This window comes from Theropithecus gelada, chromosome 17 (genome assembly GCF_003255815.1).
Source record: "Theropithecus gelada isolate Dixy chromosome 17, Tgel_1.0, whole genome shotgun sequence".
NCBI classification, from domain to species: domain Eukaryota; kingdom Metazoa; phylum Chordata; class Mammalia; order Primates; family Cercopithecidae; genus Theropithecus; species Theropithecus gelada.
Window position 1 is genome coordinate 64,845,416 of NC_037685.1, and position 19,016 is coordinate 64,864,431.

At 43.0% G+C, this 19,016-nt stretch overlaps 1 protein-coding gene across 2 annotated transcripts in view; it reads right to left on the reverse strand.

The window, feature by feature from the left end:
- STARD13 (StAR related lipid transfer domain containing 13) overlaps window positions 1-19,016 on the reverse strand; it is a 553,154-nt gene that overhangs the window by 235,845 nt on the left and 298,293 nt on the right. The window contains exon 1 of one of the 2 annotated variants that reach the window (XM_025364224.1): window positions 17,945-18,310. The exons of the other annotated variant lie outside the window; for it this stretch is intronic. Coding sequence (XP_025220009.1) covers window positions 17,945-18,068 — 124 coding nt within the window. The 5' untranslated portion in view covers window positions 18,069-18,310. Of the gene's footprint in view, window positions 1-17,944; window positions 18,311-19,016 lie in introns of those variants that run through there. 2 annotated transcript variants of the gene reach the window in all.

Here is a 19,016-nt window from a genome sequence, read left to right on the forward strand (position 1 = left end):
AGGATCTGGCTACCTGTTGACCCCATTCCCTAAACCTCTCCCCGTCGCTCACTGCATTCCAGCCCCACCTACCTCCCCTCCTATCCACAGACACTTCCATAGGCTCCTGCTTCAGGACTCATTCCCGTCCTTTTCCTTCTGTCTAGAACATTCTTTCTCCCAGATCTCTGAATGTCCCTGCTTCAATACCACTTCTCCAGAGAGCTCTTTTGCAATGAACTGAATGTTTGTGTCCCCCCAAATTTCATATGTTGAAGTCCCATCCCCCAATTTGATGGTATTGGGAGGTGGGGATTTTAGGAGGTAATTAGGTCATGAGAGCAGAGCTCTGGTGAACGGGATTAGTGCCCTTATAAAAGGGACCACAGAGAGATTTCTCACTCTCTTTCTGCCACGTGGGGATACAACCAGAAAACGGTAGTCTGCATCCTGGAAAACGGTCCTTTTTAGAATCCAACCATGCTGGCACTCTGATCTTGGACTTCCAGCCTCCAGAACTGCGAGAAATAAACGTCTGCGGTTTAAGCCACCAGTCCATGAAATTCTGTCAGGGCAGCCCACACTACCTAAGACACCCTTTCTGTTCATTGTATCCAAAATAGCACCCCCTTTCATTCTCCAGCTTCTCTACATTTTTTGTTTTTTCTTCATAATATGTTAATCACAACACTTACATATAATTATTACTGTCTCCACCACTTGAATCAAAGCTCAGTAAGGCTGCGGATTTTGTCGGTTGTATTCAACACTGAATCCCCAGTACTGTGAGTGTTTAGCATAGTAGATCCTTAAGAAATATTTGCTGAATAAATTAAGTGAATGAGAACCTTGCAGTCTTTGTAAAAATCAAATCATATAATTTGGGAAATTACTCAAGAAATTCATTATTTTTTCTCAAGTTTTATAATAGTAATAATAATAATAATTTTAAGTGGCCAAAAGGGACATTTCCATTTTAAACACATGACAAATATATTTTTAAATTTCAACTATGCTGGCTGGGTGCGGTGGCTCATGCTTGTAATCCCAGCACTTTGGGAGGCCAAGACGGGCAGATCCCTTGAGCTCAGGAGTTCAAGATCAGCCTCGCCAACATGGTGAAACCTCGTCTCTACTAAAAATATAAAAATTAGCCGGGCTTGGTGACGGACACCAAATCCCAGCTACTCAGGAGGCTGAGGCATGACAATAGCTTGAACCTGGGAGGCAGAGGTTGCAGTGAGCCAAGATCGTGCCACTGCACTCCAGCCTGGGCAACAGAGTGACACTCAGTCTCAAAAAATAAAATAAAAAATAAAAAATAAATTTCAACTATGCCTTCTCCATTTCCTTCCTCCCTCCTACATGCAATAACAACAGCAGTATTAGGTTCCTTCAGCTGTAAAATGAAAATTTCCAGTTGCACCTTAGAAGAAGGCTGGAGGATAGGAGTTTATCTGGCACAAATCTACAAAGCTGACAGGTGCACCAAACACCTGGGGGTGGGATCATGGCAGGACAGGTGGGGTTTGGGGTCATCAGAGGTAAACTGAGGAGGAACTCACTTAGGAGGGAGCAAGTCAATGCCTTTCACGTCCTTCAGTCTTTCCTTTAATCAGTCGCTGAGTCAGTTAGGCTGCCAAGAAACACTTATAAAACACGGGAAAACCTTTGCTCTTGAAGGTAAGTAAAGTACCATATTTTCTCTTGAAAAGTTGGTACTCTAGAGACTAATTTCAGAAACAGGCATCTTGCTCAGGAATGAGAGGCCAAGTATGATTTCACTTATAATTACAAGACTCAGTGTGACTTGAAGTTGGGCTGTAATCTCAAACTTGTCACTAAGGAGATAGGTGACCTGCAACAGGTGAATTTAACCTCTCTGAAGTTCCATCAGCTCTTCTAAAATGAATGACTTGGACAAGATCATCTATAAGACATCTGTGTATTCTAATACTTCATGACTCTGAAAAGAAAGAAGAGGTAAAAATATTGGCTGGAATTCCATTGTCATATTAAAAAGCTTGAAAAAAAATCATATAATCTATCAACAACAATTCACTTTTTAGAAGTTTGTTAGGCACTGATTTGCAAGAGAAGTAAGAGACGGCATCCATTCTTGTATTTCCTCAACAATTAGGTTATTTTACTATGCGGATTACACAGCAGAGGGTGAAAGACTTTTTTAATGCAAGACAAAATTTCTCTATTCTAGTACAAAAGAAATCTTGCTGGTGAGACAAGGACCAGATTGAAATACTCAGCAGAGTGGATGGAAAAGGGGGAAACTTGAAGCCAGATGAGACCCCAGTCTGCAATTTACTACCTGCACTGAACTTGGCCAAGTTCCTTCACTTACCTCATCTTTAAAATAATGATCGGGACCTCAGTGTCATGGAAGGATGACATATGGAAAAACCCTGAACCGGGGCCTGACACAGAGTGGACCCTCACCAGGGCTGGTCCTCCTGCCCTCTCGCCCCCAAGACATAAAAGGAGAGACCCTCAAGAGGTGGGAGTGGGCATCACCAGAATGGAATTGGCAAGGAAATCATGAAGGGCTTGAGCCAGCTCTTAAAAAATGGGCAGGATCTAGGTAGGCAGACAGAGAGAGACAGAAAGGTATCTGACCTGGAAGACATTCCATGGCACAAGGTATGAGCCTGAAATAGCCATGAGAGTTTAGAGCCATTTCCAATAACTGGTGGAAGGACAGTGCTAGGCAGGTGGTAAACAAACACCTGGAAAGCTTGTTACGAAATAAATACACACACACACTCCTATGCCCCCTACCCCCCAGCCACAGTGCACACACACACCACACACTCACACATTTTAAAATACAACCTGTATTTTAAAAAGCTTTTCTGGTGGTTCCGATGCTCCCTGAGGTTTGGGTGTCACCAGCTGGGTGGAGGTAACAGCAGCTGACTGACCTGGACAGGGCAGAGCTCGCAGTGGGCAGGAGGAAAGTGACAGGAAAGGTCATCACTGGAGTAGGAGCCTGGACTCAAATCCCCCCTGCCACGCCCCTGCCATGGAGCCCTGGAAGCCACATGATGTTTCCTATCTTCATTTGTCTCGTTAATGCAATAGAGATCACGGCACCAGCTTTGTCTCCTGCGAGGGACTTTTGTTACAATCTGTTGATTTTAAACCACTGTTATATTACATTCATAGACTAACACTTAGCTGTAAATCGCTACAGAAAAATTCAGGGTCACCATGAATCCCCATCATTATCGTGGAGACCCTGGGATGCCGGAACACCACAACCAGCTCCCTCTGTGACGCCCTGTGTGAGGCAACAGTGGGGCAGGACTCTGAAAATGGTTCCATGCTGTCACTACGACACCCGTGAACTGAGCTGTGGTGCTTCCTAAGTGCTAGACTGTGATTAGGGTGGGGGTCCTGGAGTCATTGGGGTCTCATAAGTCATGAGAGTCAGGTCGCTCTCTCAAACCTACACAGCTACAAGTAGTGGGTACGTGCCTTGCATACGCCACTTAACCTCTCCTAGCCTTGAAGGTTTCGTCAACTTACTAGGTAAGGTACTTCTACTTACTAAGTAGGTTAGTAATAGTAAGCATAGTCACCACATACCGTTTATGTAGTCTGTGCCATACACACAGCAAGCAACCAATGAGGTGTATGGAGGCTGAAATTCAGCCCTGGGTACATTCGCCAAGCCACACAACTATGGGGCTGCATTGTCCCAGAAGAGGCATCTTTTTCTAATTCATCATCCCAGAGAGGACCGATGTGAATTTTCTAAATCACAGCGAGGTGCTGTTTGTGCTAACAGTGACCCTGGCAGTACCTGCTGAGAAGCCTGGGCATTAAGTAAGAACATGCATGAAGTCCTTAGCACAGTGCCAGGAATACAATAGAGTCCAATACTGGGTAGCCATTAATGTTAAAATATCATTCATCAATTCATTCAACAAGCATCCATCGTGCATCTCCTGTATACCAGCTACATGCTAGGACAGCTGGCATGTCTGCAATGAATAAGACGTTACCCTTTCCCTGGAAGAACTTGTGGTTTAAGGGTAAACAGAGACACACATGTAAATCATTATATTCAAGTATGGATACAGGAGGGCTTCTCCAGAGTGATCGTATAGCTTAAATTACTGAATACTAATGACTGTGCTATTAAGGTTTAATTTATTTATACAAATTCAGCATTTCATATCTGGAAAGGAAAACTTATTATGACTCTTTGATAAAGCTGCTTACACATCTCATACTTCCTTGTGTTCAGATTAGACACAAAAAACAGGGTAATCAAGCCACTGTTACGGGATCACCACCTGTGTCCACTTGGATGCCAGGACCCTGCTGTCAAAGACAGGTCCACCTCTTACAACATGGCCTAGAATTGGCTGATTATAAACTGCCTGCTGGCCATGTTTGGTGGCTCACACCTATAATCCCAACATTTTGGGGAAGCCGAGGTGGAAAGATTGCTTGAGCCAGAGAATTTGAGGTCAGCCTGGGCAACATGGTGAGACTCTGTCTGTACAAAAAAAAAAAAAAAATAGCTGGGTGTTGTGGCATGTATCTGTAGTCCCAGATACTCAGGAGGCTGAGGTGGGAGGATGGCTTGAGCCACAGAAGTTGAGGCTGCAGTGAACCAAGATCGCACCACTGCACTCCAGCCTGGATGACAAAGTAAGACCCTGTATCAGGAAAAAAAAAAAAAAATCTCCTTACTTGTGTTCCTATTCAGAACAACTCAAATGTATTATTGGATGAAGTAGCCTAAGAACAAGTGAAAACGCATGCATACGCTCTGATTTTCAATTGCCCGGAAATATCAGGTTGGTGCAAAAATAATTGCGGTTTTTGTCATTGAACGTAATGGCAAAGACCGCAATTACTTTTGCACCAACATAATACTTCATATTAAATAATAACTTTTAAACGAAAGAAATATATATATACATATATATTTTTTACTTTGTTAAATGGAGTTCTATGGATATCCTGTATTAGCAAAGGAGGATTTAACCTGTACAGTTTTGTAAGACTAGACCCAGTCAGCGTTAGTGTTCTTCCCAGAGACAAATAGGAATAATGACAAAATAAAATGTTAGCAGATATAAAATCCCTGATGATAAATGATAGGCTTTATTACTACCTCTCCTAATTTCCTTTTCTGAGTAAGTACCCTAGGTGAAACCTACACAAGAAATAGCTTTAATGATTTTAATAGAAGAGGTTTAATGAACTAATCTATTATGAGTGTTGTAAATATTTAATTAAGAAACAGCTTAATTAAGAAATTTTAAAAACAAAGATCTGCAAGTCTATCATATCAAGAGTTTTACCTTGTCCCAATTTCCTATTATTCCTCAGCACCACAATACTTTTTAAAAAACTAATTAAAATATTTGCTTCAATATATGTAATAAGGAAATACAATCACTATATCAATAACTCTGCAAATATCAGGGGTCATATTATTGCCTTACTTTATAATGCTGTTGTCAGAATCAATAAACCATAAAATAAAACAAACACACTTTCTTTTTGGGGAGTTCACCTTCCCCAAAAGCAAGGGGCACAGATGATGTGGATTGTAGACGGTAGATGCTCAAGGGACGACTTCCACGGACCCTTCAGTGATTTACACATGGCCATTATCTTACCTATATAACACCAAGTCACCAACGAAGGTGAATTCACAAAGTCATGGTTCTACAAGGAACTGGCTTTCCCTGAGTGCAGGACCAGCTACATCATTTGCAGGGTCCAGGATGAAATGAAAATGTGGGTCCTCCATTCAATAATTATTAAGAATTTCAAGATGGTAACAGCAGAACATTAAACCAAATGAGGGGCCCTTCTATGCATGGGGCCCTGTATGACTGCACAGGTCACATGTCCCTGCAGTCAGTCCTGAGTGTGATGCAAAGACTGTTGAGATTTTAGAGGAGTTTGCAGGCTCTGGACTCCTGGCTTGTCCCCTCTTGTCCTTTCTTCAATTCTGGTAGATGTAGTTCCAATAGCAGAAGGTACCAGTTATAAGTTGCTGGTATCCAAAGCTTCATGGGAGTGACATTGGTGCATTTCCTAGAGTACACTTAGGGGCTTCTGCCCTTTCTCTCAACTAGCAGACCAACACATGAAATCCAGATAGAAAAAGTGCTATAGGACTTAGGACATTAAGGCTCTTTTAGACTCATGGTCTAGTTTTATGGACTCATTGATCTTTTAAAGTTAAATGGGACCTTAGAGATTATCTAGTCTGATTTCTCTCATTTTAATTAGGTCTCCAGCAAATTCCATGTAGGCCAAAAGCATGCAGATGAATTCTCATTTGCATAGCTCTACAGCTGTTGGTGATTTTGATGATGAAATCATAGTTGACAGTCTTTCAGAAAGACAAAATGTTAGTATAATGAATGATTCATCTATAACACTAATGGATCGATATGAGATGCTGCCAGCCATGCTAACAATATATTTAGCATTTGATTTTTTTTTTTTTAAATCCCCATCAGAGCAAGGAGAGTGAGCTGAATGTCTTAGTACTTGGAAATCTCTGGATATGGGATCTAGAATGGGTTTATAAGATCCAGGAAATCAAGACCATCCTGTCTAACATGGTGAAAACCCGTCTGTACTAAAAATGCAGAAAATTAGCCAGGCGTGGTGGCACCTGCCTGTAGTCCCAGCTACTCGGGAGGCTGAGGCAGGAGAATGGCTTGAACCCGGGAGGCAGAGGTTGCAGTGAACTGAGATTGCACCACTGCACTCCAGTCCGGGCCACAGAGTGAGACTCTACCTTAAAAACAAAACAAAACAGAACAAAACAAAAATACAGGAACAAAGCATATGAATCTAGAAGTGAAGGAAATGGGTGGTTTCGGGTGGGGGTTAAAGGATCTCCTTTATTAAGAATACATGTCTCTGCTTCTCTATTCCCTACTTATATATGTGTTGTCTTCAATAATCCCTTACATAGGTTTTACTACGGGCCAGACACTGTGCTACGTTCTTTGCAAATATTAACTCATTTAATCCTCATAAAAACCCTCTAAGGTAAGTACTATGCTAATCCTCCTCTTTAAAGATGAAGAAACTGAGAAACATTGAGATTAGTTATCTTGTCCAAGGGCCCACTGGTTTAACTGGTGGAGGCAGGATTCAAACTCATGTAGCTGTAACTCCAGTAGCTGCTCTTAACCACTAGATCGTGATGCTGTTCTTTTGTATATCTACTGCTTAGGAAATCTTTCCTTAGCACTAAAAGAAAGACAATGGCCAGGTGTGGTGGCTCACGCCTGTAATCCCAGCACTTTGGGAGGCCAAGGCAGGTGGATCACGAGGTCAGGAGTTCAAGACCAGTGAGACTCCGTCTCAAAAAAAAAAAAAAAAAAAAGAAAAAGGAAACTACAATTTATTTCCAAGACTATGAGGACAACAGCTTGTGGCCAAGAAAGGTGCAATCCATCATTGTTTTCTAATTGGTTTTTAAGAGTTCTGTGATGAATACAACTTAACATCAGGTAAGGGAGGCAACCACTATCTTGCCATCTTTGTGGTGTCATTGTGACAACATGTATCCCCCCACAAAGGGGTAGATTAGCATAACTTTTTATGCTTTTTATGATATTCATTCATACTTTCAGATTGTTCTTCTAATAAATATTAATTTTCAATAGAAAAACACCTTTTTTTTTTTGAGATAGGTTATCACACTGTCACCCAAGTTGGAGTGCAGTGGCACAATCATGGCTCACTGCAGCCTTGACTTCCAGGGCTCAAGCAATCCTCCCATCTCAGCCTCCCAAGTAGGGGTAGCTAGACAGGCATGTGACACAATGCTCAGCTAATTTTCTTTATTTTTTGTAGAGACTGTGTCTCTCTCTGTTTCCCAGTCTGGAAAAACACTTTCAAAGATCCTTCAAGAAATTTGAAAATGTTTCCATTTTATCCAGATGCAGAGAGAATGAGAAGCATAAGACTTTCCAGTTTAATATCATTGCAAGTAAATGTATGAATTTTTATGGATTGCATAATTGTCTCTCTTGTTCATTGCATTTCCTATATAGGAAGGAGAAAGCAGTATTCAACAATATGCCATGATGCACTATAGATAATATAGCCTCTATCGTACAAGAAAACAGAAACATAAGATTCTGAACATTTTATTTTGGATAAAAATATTACTAAAGAAAGATACTGCCGGAGAATGTAAGATGTCTTGACACAGCAGATTTGCAAATAAAATATTGTGTAGTCATGGTACATTCTATACTGTTCTTGTGCAATTTCTGGAAGCTTGCTTCATTTCTGGTCAGATAGATGAGTTAAGTGATTTGGGCAGCATAGTGAAATTTATGTGCCTCGCCAAGATACAACCACGGTACTGAATTAATATCCTGCACTACCATCTCAACATGCTTTGACAAGGATGCTATCTCATGGCTCAATAAATACTTATGGACTAACTACAAACACGACAAAAATGTTTGTCCTTCAACTTAACTGTTTTAGGACTACACATTCAAGGACTCTGAAAAAGGCCCAGTAAAGTTGTAAGACTTTTAAAACTACTTTTATTTGCATTTTGCAAGCTCACTAAACTTGCAAAAGGACAGAATAGAAATATACTGTTGGATAAACACCAAGGAAACTTTATAAAGTCTTAAAGCAAAATTTTCTCCAAAAGCTGCTTTGTTCAGCATAAGATGTAAAAAGCACAAAGGAAAAGTAGATATGAATTTCATTAAACATGCTCTATGTCTAAATGATCAAGTTGGTGCCTTACAAAAGACCATGTTCCGTGGTCCTCTCAAGAAATTTCAGTAAATGGCCTGGCACAGTGGCTCAAGCCTGTAATCTCAGCACTTTGGCAGGCCAAGGCGAGCGGATCACAAGGCCAGGAGATTAAGACCATCCTGGCTAACATGGTGAAATCCCGTCTCTACTAAAAATACAAAAAATTAGCCGGGTGTGGTGGCGGGTGCCTGTAGTCCCAGCTACTCGGGAGGCTGAGGCAGGAGAATCGCTTGAACTTGGGAGGCGGAGGTTGCAGTGAGCCAAGGTTGTGCCATGCACTCCAGCCTGGATGACAGAGCGAGATTACATCTCAAAAAAAAGAAATTTCAGCGAACTAGCTGGGCTTGTGCCTCTTATTCAGAGCAACCACCAGCATTAATGAACATGGTCTTTCTTTATTCTAATTCAAGGAGGACACTGTATTGCCCCCCAGGGTGATCCAGCATATTGCAGATAGGTTAGGCCAAAGTTAAGTTACACTCTTTACAAATGCAAACTTTTTTTTTTGAGATGGAAGCTCTGTGGCCCAGGCTGGAGTGCAGTGGTGCAATCTCTGCTCATGGCAACCTCCTCCTCCTGGGTTCAAGTGATTCCCGTGCCTCAGCCTCCCGAGTAGCTGGAATTACAGGCATGCACTCCACCACACCCAGCTAATTTTTGTATTTTCAGTAGCGATGAGGTTTCACCATGTTGGCCAGCCTGGTCTTAAACTCTTGACCTCAAGTGATCTGCCTGCCAAGGCTTCCCTAAGTGCTGGGATTACAGGCATGAGCCACCGTGCTGGGCCAGATACAAATGTTTAAGACATTGGTTATCTATTTTTCTCTGAAAATTTTTACCTTAACCAGTGGTGTCTTGGGCAAAGCATAACCCTTAAAGGTCAGTAAGTGGATGCTATATTGGAAAAATCAATATACAGAACCTTTCCTACGAGCTAAGCTAAGCTTTGTTTGATCAGACTATTCCTGGATATCAGGACACTGGCCAAGTCCTGCCAAATGTAAAGCTCTTATCCCATTATATGTAGGCCCAACCAGTTATAATAACCAGAGAAGTGCTTATGCTAAAACCATTTTTTATTTAATAAATTGTGTTTTTTTGTGTGTGCATATGCAGGCAACCTGAGAAGTGTTTCCTTAAAAAAAAGTTTGTTTGCTTTTTTACTTTGCAATATAATTTTTAAATTAAAAAGGCATTTGATTAGTGAGGTTTTTTTTTGAGAGACGGGGTATCTTTGTGTCACCCAGGCTGAAGGGCAGTGGCATGACATAGCTCACTGCATCTCTGAATTCCTGGGCAAAAGCTATCTTCCTGCCTCAGCCTCCTGAGTAGCTGGGAGTACAGAGGCATGAACCGCTATGCCCAGCAATGATTATTTTTGTTCATCAACAGTTCTAGGACCAAATGTGTAAATCTATCACAAAAGATTCAATATAGCAGTACTATTGTGATAGAAGAATGTTGAATTTAGAAATAATGTTGCTCTCTTTCTATTTTCCTGAAAATTCAGTACATGCATATGTACTAATAGTACATGTATATGGACACATTTATGTCCAAATATTGCACTCTAACCAAAGAGCCCCCCAGGACTTGGCCCTTGACCCCTTCCCCTTATCTGCAATCTCTTCCAAGTAGCTCCACCCAGTTCCAAAGTTTTATAAAGTAGTCATATGCCAATAATTCCCACATTATATCTCTGGCTCTGACTTTCCTACAAAGCCGATACTCATGCATCCAATTCTTTGACTTTTACTTTTGGATGTCTAGCAGGCATTCCAAAACTAATGGAGCCAACAGAGAACCTTTCAGTCCTTTTTCTCTCCCATGCAAATCCAGTTATCCTCATCTCGGCCAACATTGCTACACTCCACTTAGCTGCTCAGATCAAAAATCTGGCTGGGCTCGGTATCTCAAGCCTGTCATCCCAGCACCTTGGGAGGTGAAGGTGGGAACACTGCTTGAGCCCAGGAGTTTGAGACCAGACTGACCTGGGCAACATGGAGGAACCCCATCTCTACAAAAATGCAAAAATTAGCCAGGAGTGGTGACGCAAACCTGTAGTCCCAGTTACTCGGAAGGCTGATGTGGGAGGATGCTTGAGCCTCCAAGGTTGAGGCTGCGGTAAGCCATGATTCCACCACAGTACTCCAGACTGGGCAACAGAATGAGACCCTGTCTTAAAAAAAAAAAAATCTAGGAGTCCCTCTCCCTAGCTTCCAACAACCAACCTGTTATTGTCTCTATTTCAAGACATACTCCAAATCTGTTCCTTTCTCTCCATTTCTATCACTATCACCCTAGTCCCTGTCACTGTTTATCTCTCACCTAGACCACCACTGGTAGTAATTTATTCAGGTCTTGTCACTTCTTTGCTTAATGCCCTTTGTTCTTATCTCCTGTAGAACTAAATCAAAACTTCTTGCCCTAGCAACAAAGCCTAACCTTGTCTTATAAATTGACCCTCTGTCTACACTTCTGACATCCACTCTTACCACCTATTTCTTTATTCTCCAGGCACCACTGATCTTTTTCTCTGTCCCTGTGAGATGACAAGTTCTTTCTGACCTCAATTAAGCAAAACTTTTCTTAGGGCTTAGAATATAACCCTGTATTAGCCCCAGAATTCTGCAAGTTATTATATGGGAATTAAGGTAAGTCAATGGTTCTCAACCTGGATTGCAGAGTGAAATCTTCTGCAGGGCTTTTAAAAATACGGATACCCAGACCCCATCTGAATTGAATCAGAATCTCTGGGAGGAGGCCAGAGAGTTAGTACTTCTGAAAGGCTCCTAAGGAGTCTATGTGGCTAAAGTTGACAACCCTGATATAAGTGATGTGCTCTTCCTTTTTAATTTTAATTGTATATTTTCTTGACTTAGATGTTTTTTGTTATTGTTAATATAAATAGCATCTAAACATAGTATCATCTCAAAAGATGTTTAAAAAACAAACAAAAAATGCTGACAGAATAGAATGGTCAATTCTTCACAGAAAAGTGATGATAAAACGGATATAAAATACATGAAAAGAGTCGGCTAGTATCATCCTGTACTTTTGATATTATAGAACACATTTACATTTTAATGAGGAAGTTTTTGTGGCTCATGTTTTATTCTTGATCTTGCTTTGCATTGAAGTCCCAATCTTGTGTTTATATCACTTCACAGGATGCTACTGTTGACTCTGAGAATGAATGAGCCTGTTTTAACATGACAAGAACTCACGGAAATTTGGTGGAATTAATGTTTCTAACAAAACTTGAACTTTTCACTGTTTTAAGTCAGAATATTTTTGGCAGCAATATAACTTCCTGTGTCTATGATAAATGATTTAAAATCAGACTATAAAAAAGATCAAAAGACTTAGACATCAATTAGCTCACAGGCTACCTAAATATTGTTATATGAGTATAATGGAATCAAACATATGGATTACGTTTCCATTAAAATAGAGTAGGGTTTTAAAGCAGAGGAGCAGAAAGCTTTAGAAAAGTCATTTGAATGTTCTTAGACTTTAACAGCTAAAAAGTAATTCAAGCTGCTTACAAACACCACAAGCTAACGGGTATGCTTCTGCCTAAAGAATTGAATGATGCCATAAAAGTTTAGAATTGTCACCAGTAGTGGTTGATTAGGGAACTGGGGAAGCCAAAATAACCTGTCACTCTCCCACCTTGAAGAAACCTGCTGTGCTTGTAGGGTTTACAGCAGCATCTCATTCTTGTAGCTCTTCCAATGGTTGTGGGCAGAATGAACCACAGAGGAGCCCTGACAAGTTAGATGTATGGCTGTTCGTTTGTTTCAAATCCCTGTAAGCCCAATGGCATGATTAGGGGACGAGCTACTTTAGGTGCACAGGGCTATCCTCGTTACTCCAGGAGGAAAGAAAGAGTACTTTTCCAGTTCTTTTTGTTCTTCTTTTGTAATTGAACTGCAAGTGACAGAGGGTCTTAGAAAGGATTTGGGGGTCCACAGCTCTCCACAAAGGCCAGGGAGGAGGCCATGTGGTACAGTAGGAAATAGGCACAGATGGCTTGTGACTTCTGATGACCTGAATTTGAATCCTGCTTAGAACACTAACAACTAAACAATTATGGATACTGAGATGACAGTGAGAAAAACTTGCTGGGCTCCATGAGGAGCATAATTTTAGAAAATTAAGAAGTATGCATTGACAACAGTTCCACAATCTAGTGGAAATTTAGCAACTGCCACAGAACTGGAAAATCCAGTAAGAGCTCCCAATGTAAGTTCTTCTTTAATAATAACTCCTTTTCGTATTTTTGCAATGAAATGAATATATTTGAACATCATTCATATCTTATCCTTCCATTGGTTTCATTATTTGTGTCACTGTGACCTACATTAAGAAATGATTTTTCCAGGCTATTTGTTCAAATGAAAAAAAAAAAGTTTTGCTTTGGGGTTTCCTTGTTAGGAAGATTTCAGATTTGACCTGGCATTTGCTAAGGACAACCTTAAATGCTTTTGTACCTGTGGTACCCAGCCTCCAGGTTGGCCCCCAATCATCCCCACCTCCTGGTAGCCACTTCTTGTGTAGTCAGTTCCCTCCCACATGATACGCCACTTCTGAGATCAGGTTACAAACACTGCAATTTCTGTCTTGAGTGCATGCTCTCTTCTCTCAGATCTCTGCCATATTGTGTATCAGGCACACAGGGCAAGAAATTGAAGCTTCCAGCCAACAGCCAGAGAGAACCAAGGCCTGCCAGCACCTAAGGTGAGCGAGCTTGGAAGCAGATCCACCAGCTTCAATCAAGCCTTCAGATGACTGCCACCCCAGCTGACAGACTGAAGGCCATATTATAAGAGACCCTGAGACAGAACCACCCAGCTAACCTCCCTAGGACCCCAGAAACTCTAGAATAGTAATTGTTTGTTTGTTTAAAGAAATGCATTTTTCAAATATGTATGATCCCCTCCGTCCTAAATACGGTCCCATGGCACAGAAACACATAGGCTTTAATATGCTTAAACAGCTCTACTTCTTTTTGTCTTTCTGTTCAGTTGACAAGACAGCTTTTTATGAAGAGAAATAAGAGTGAGTTAGAAAAAGGATTTCCTTCCTTGGGATGGAAAAAAGCAAAAGGAAGAATCAAATACCTTCAGAATGCCCTAGATAGCAAATACAGGTTTATTTATTTATCTTTTATTTTTATATGTTTTATTTATTTATTTATTTATTTATTTTTGAGACAGAGTCTTGCTCTGTCACCTAGGCTGGGGTGCAGTGGTGCAATATCAGCTCACTGCAACCTCCGCCTCCCAGGTTCAAGCGATTCTCCTGCCTCAACCTCCTGAGTAGCTGGGACTACAGATGCATGCCACCACAGCAGGCTAATTTTGTTGTTGTTGTTGTTGTTGTTTTGGTAGAGATAGGGTTTCACTATGTTGGCCAGGCTGTCTTGAACTTCTGACCTCAGGTGATCCACCTGCCTCAGCCTCCCAAAGTAGTAGGATAATAGGCATGAGCCACTGCACCTGGCTGCAAATACAAGTTAATTATGAAGCACTTTGAACACTGTTCCATTGACTAAGTATAGTAAGAAGAAAATTTTAGCCAAGTTAAAGAAGTTCCAGCACTAAACTTACTTGATAACAAAAAGATATAAAAGCAAGACCAAAAAAAAGCCAATAGCCTAATCTCATCTGTTGACAGAACAGATACCCTCTTGGGATATATTCACATACAGTTATACACCACACAACAACGTTTCAGTCAATGACGAACTGGACTGCATATACGACAGTGGTCCCATAAGCTAACAATGCCATGTTTTTAGTGTACCCTTTCTTTTTTCTGTTTTTGAGACAGAGTCTTGCTCTATTACCTAGGTTGGAGTGCAGTGGCACAATCTTGGCTCACTGTAACCTCTGCCTCCTGGGTTCAAATGATTCTCATGCCTCAGTCTCCCATGTAGCTTGGATTACACATGTGTGCCACCACACCTGCCTGATTTTTTTGTTTATTTTAGTAGAGATGGGGTTTCACTATGTTGGCCAGGCTGGTCTCGAACTCTTGTCCTCAAGTGATCTGCCCGCTTTGGCCTCCCAAAGTGCTGAGATTACAGGCATGAGCCACCATGCCTGACTACTGTACCCTTTCTTTTTAGATGTGTTTAGAGACAAAAATACTTGCCATTGTGTTACAATTGCCCACAGTATTTAGTATAGTAATATGCTCTACAGGTTTGTAATCTAGGAGAAATAGGCCACACCATATAGCCTAGGTGTGTAGCAGGCTATACCAACCAAGTTTGTGTAAATACATTCTATGATTTACACTTGATTCACTCAACCAATGAAATCACCTAACAATGCATTTCTTAGACTATATCTTCATCGTAAAGTGATACATGACTATGGTTGGTTATTCTGGTATTGTGAACTGAACCATATAAAGAACACTTTTACAAATGAAGAACATTTTCACCTAGAATTGATGCCAACATTAATAACTTAAGTATTTCAGTGTCTCATGGCCAAAGTTCTATATTTTAGCCACCTTAGCAAGAAAACCCCAGAAAATCAATTTGCATCTAAAAGTGCCTTTACGGAGTTGGCCTGGTTTTGTGGCAGGCATCCCACCTTGCTTAGAGAAGCAGAAGCTAAAGTTGGCCTCACAGAGGATTGTTTGGTCCCAGCTGAATAACCTGCTGGCATCCGCTGTGAGCAGAGTGGTAAGCAGATTATGGGTAAGCAGATATTAGTATTCTGATTAAACATTTTCAAACCTCATACCGCTATTTTAAAAAATAATTGCACTACTCTTGAGAGCACTCTTATATTTCCTATTCTGAAACCACTTTTAGCCCTCTATATATTCATGATCTTAAAGTCTCTATCTACAGTTTATTTGCAAGGATTAAAACTTTTTCCCGGCTGGGCGCGGTGGCTCATGCCTGTAATCCCAGCACTTTGGGAGGCCGAGGTGGGCAGATCATGAGGTCAGGAGATTGAGACCATCCTGACTAACATGGTGAAACCCCGTCTCTACTAAAAATACAAAAAATTAGCTGGGCGTAGTGGTGGGCGCCAGTAGTCCCAGCTACTCGGGAGGCTGAGGCAGGAGAATGGCGTGAACCCGGGAGGCAGAGCTTGCAGGGAGCCAAGATCACACCACTGCACTCCAGCCTGGGCGGCAGAGCAAGACTCTGTCTCAAAAAAAAAAACCTTTTTCCCTTCACCACCTTAACTGCAATGTAAAATTCATGTGAATATGACTTTCTTGGACAATCTTAATAGTTTTAAGTCTTTACATGACACTCTCTTCCTTCCCAGATTGCTTCTTGAAAGAGACAGAGCTGCAGTCATCTTTGGCCTCAGGTTCTATAAAAACCCAGCACAGCCTTGGCAGGCCTCCTGGAATGACTTCTTGTTTCCTGAGGACCCATTGATTTAACAAACTTAACAAACGTAAATAACAGAAGCTATGAAAGAGACATTTGCAGTAAGCATTCTGAAGTTATGAAGCAACAAAAGTTTACTAGACCACAAAAATTTCTCTAAAACCATCCATCATGTAGAATATACAATTTAGCATGATAATAGGGAAAGTTATTAATTGTTATTAATTGAGGTCTACAGTGCATGTACAGGTTTTTAAACATCAACAGTCAAAACTGCTGGGTTACCACAATTTATTTCTGGGTCCAAACCAAAAAAGTCTGTTTATTTCTTGGGTGCACACTAAATGTGGCCACTGTGTTGGAGAGAAAATGTGGAATCAACATTGTATGCTTACAACATCAAGTGTTGGAATCATCCATAATCTCCACTTTTAATTTAGCTTGCTAGCGACCTTCTCTCAAGGTGCTATAGACTCTGGGCATCTTCCCCAGAATGCTTTCAGGTGGATGAGGGATGTGGGTACATGAGTTTAAGGGCAGAATATCTAGCAAACCACTTGCTTTACAGTTCAAATAAGGAAAAAAGGGAGGAGTTCAAAGAAGGTTAGATCTCCCACTTCACCAGTGGCGTCCTTTCCTTCTGCCTAGGCATCAGACCTTCTTCTCTAGAACTTTCTTCTGCCCCATGTGGTGGTCACTGCCCAGCTCAAGAGATAGCCCTGGAGAGGACACAGAGGCAACAAGGTCCAGAGACTTGCCTCGGGGTCACCTCAGGGGCCCTTCCAATCATGCTTCCCCCAGTCCCTGAAGCATCTTCCAGCAGCTAACATGTTGGCAAAGGGGCCCTAAACCCTGCACTGCCCAGGAACTGTGCTGTGGAGTCTGGCCACTTTCTCTTATTGGGGCAGGCATGAGGCAGTGACTAAAGGGTCCTAAAGTTGCCAGTGAAAGCTCTGAGATGGCTGGACCACCCACTGCATCCTTGGCCCTACAGAAAGAGGGTTCCATGGAGCATGCACAGAAGCAGCAAGGGGCAGTGTGACACTGGGGGAGGTACTAAGGATGGGGCGGCCTTCTGATCCAAGCAAGGATTCTTAAGGACCTCCTGGCTCAAAACAATCACTTCCTCTCTTGCTCTGATTCGTGGGCAATGGAGTCCCAAAGGGAGGCCCTTCCTTGCAACCTCAAAGGGAGGAAAGCCTGCTTTCACAGCTGGCAGGGCCTGCGGACAGCCAGCCAGCTACCTGCACCAACTACCGTCCACCTGTCTCCCGTCACATCTCCCCCTCTACCCCTGAGCAGCTGGTCTGCGGCGCTTTGGACGTGCTCCTTGCTTTGCATTCACTCTCCCTCCCGCGCACTCAGTGGATGTGTCCCACGTGGAGAAGGCGAAGTTGGGAAGGGGCAGCCTTTGCGAAGGGCCACTTGGTCTGGGCACTTATTCACTGGGGTGGAATGGGATGGCAGCGGAGTAGGGGGCAGCGTAGGTGAAAAGGCCGCGCGGGGACAGCCCCTCCAGGTAACCCCTGTCCCGCGGCCCGCCAGCATGGAGCACCAGGCCGGGCTGTCAGCGCGCGCGTCCGGCACGGAGCCCACACCCACCCACCGGGAGGTGCGGCGGGCGGGCGCTCGGGGCCCGGCCCAGGGAGGGTGGTGCCCGCAGCCCGCTCGCCCGGGCCTTGGGCTCTGAAACTCTTGCCCGGGAGCCCAGGGCAGAGGAGGGCGGCGGGCCCGGGAGAGCTACGCGGTCAGCGCCTCCCCAGCCCCACTGGGTCCCGGCGTCTCCGGGGCACTGACCTGCCAGCCGCCTCTCCCGGACGTTCTTCCACAGCAGATCCCAGGCTCTGGCCGTGGAGTCCCGCAGCTGCTCACTGATGGATCTCCTGAGCCGCGTTTGGCAAGGTTTCCGTTTGCTGGTCATGTTAGATCCCTCCTCATAACGACCGGCGGGCTCGGCACCGCCACTCCCGCGTGGCCCGCGACTCAGACTCCCGGCGACTGGGGAGGACGGACGCGGTACTCCCGCCGGGGTCCCGGGACCCAATGCGGGCGCGACATGGGTCAGTCCGGCGCCGGGAGGCTGCGCCACGCGCGAGGACCGGGATGCCTGGCCACCAGGAGCGCCGCGCTAGGTCAACCTCTGCGCTCGCCAACTCCTCTACTCCTTTCCCACTTTCCTTCTCCTCCCCTCCTCCCCTCCGTTGGGCGCTCCTCCACTCCCCTCCCTCCCCTGCCCTCCCCCTGGCTGCCTCGCGCCCCACGCCTTCCAGGAGCGCGCTTCCCCTTCCCTCCCTCGCCCAACCTGACAGCCTGGTCCCCACGGCCCCCCACTCAAGGAGCTTCCAGCTTTCTTCCAGTTTTACCCAGAAATCAGGGGCTGGACCATATTCCTCCTATTTCTTGATACTTTCCTTTATTTTTCAGTTTCAGAAACTACCATCTTCACAACTACTACAACAACAACAAAAATGTATATATGCCACAGTGAGAGCATAACTCATCCCAGTTTCCCTGAATTCAAGTCACTTGAAGTCAGCTACTCGGTTTGGCTGACATTCTTTTGATGTTCAATATTGGTAAACTGAACATTATGTTAATCCTTCCTGATTTCTTCAATGAAATAATTATCTGGCTGCAAACTACAATCAAATTAATATGGTTTGAAGTGTCAAAATATTATTTCCATTGCATAGCCATTATGAGGAGAAAAATAACTTTAAAATATTAAGGTCAAACCATGAGGAACCTACCTAAAATAGATTTACATAGTTTGAGAAAGCATTACAATCTGTATGCAGTTAAAGAAGTAGGTATTATGAAGAAGTGAAATACGAAAATAGAAGAATTTTAAGGTATTTTAGCCAAAAAT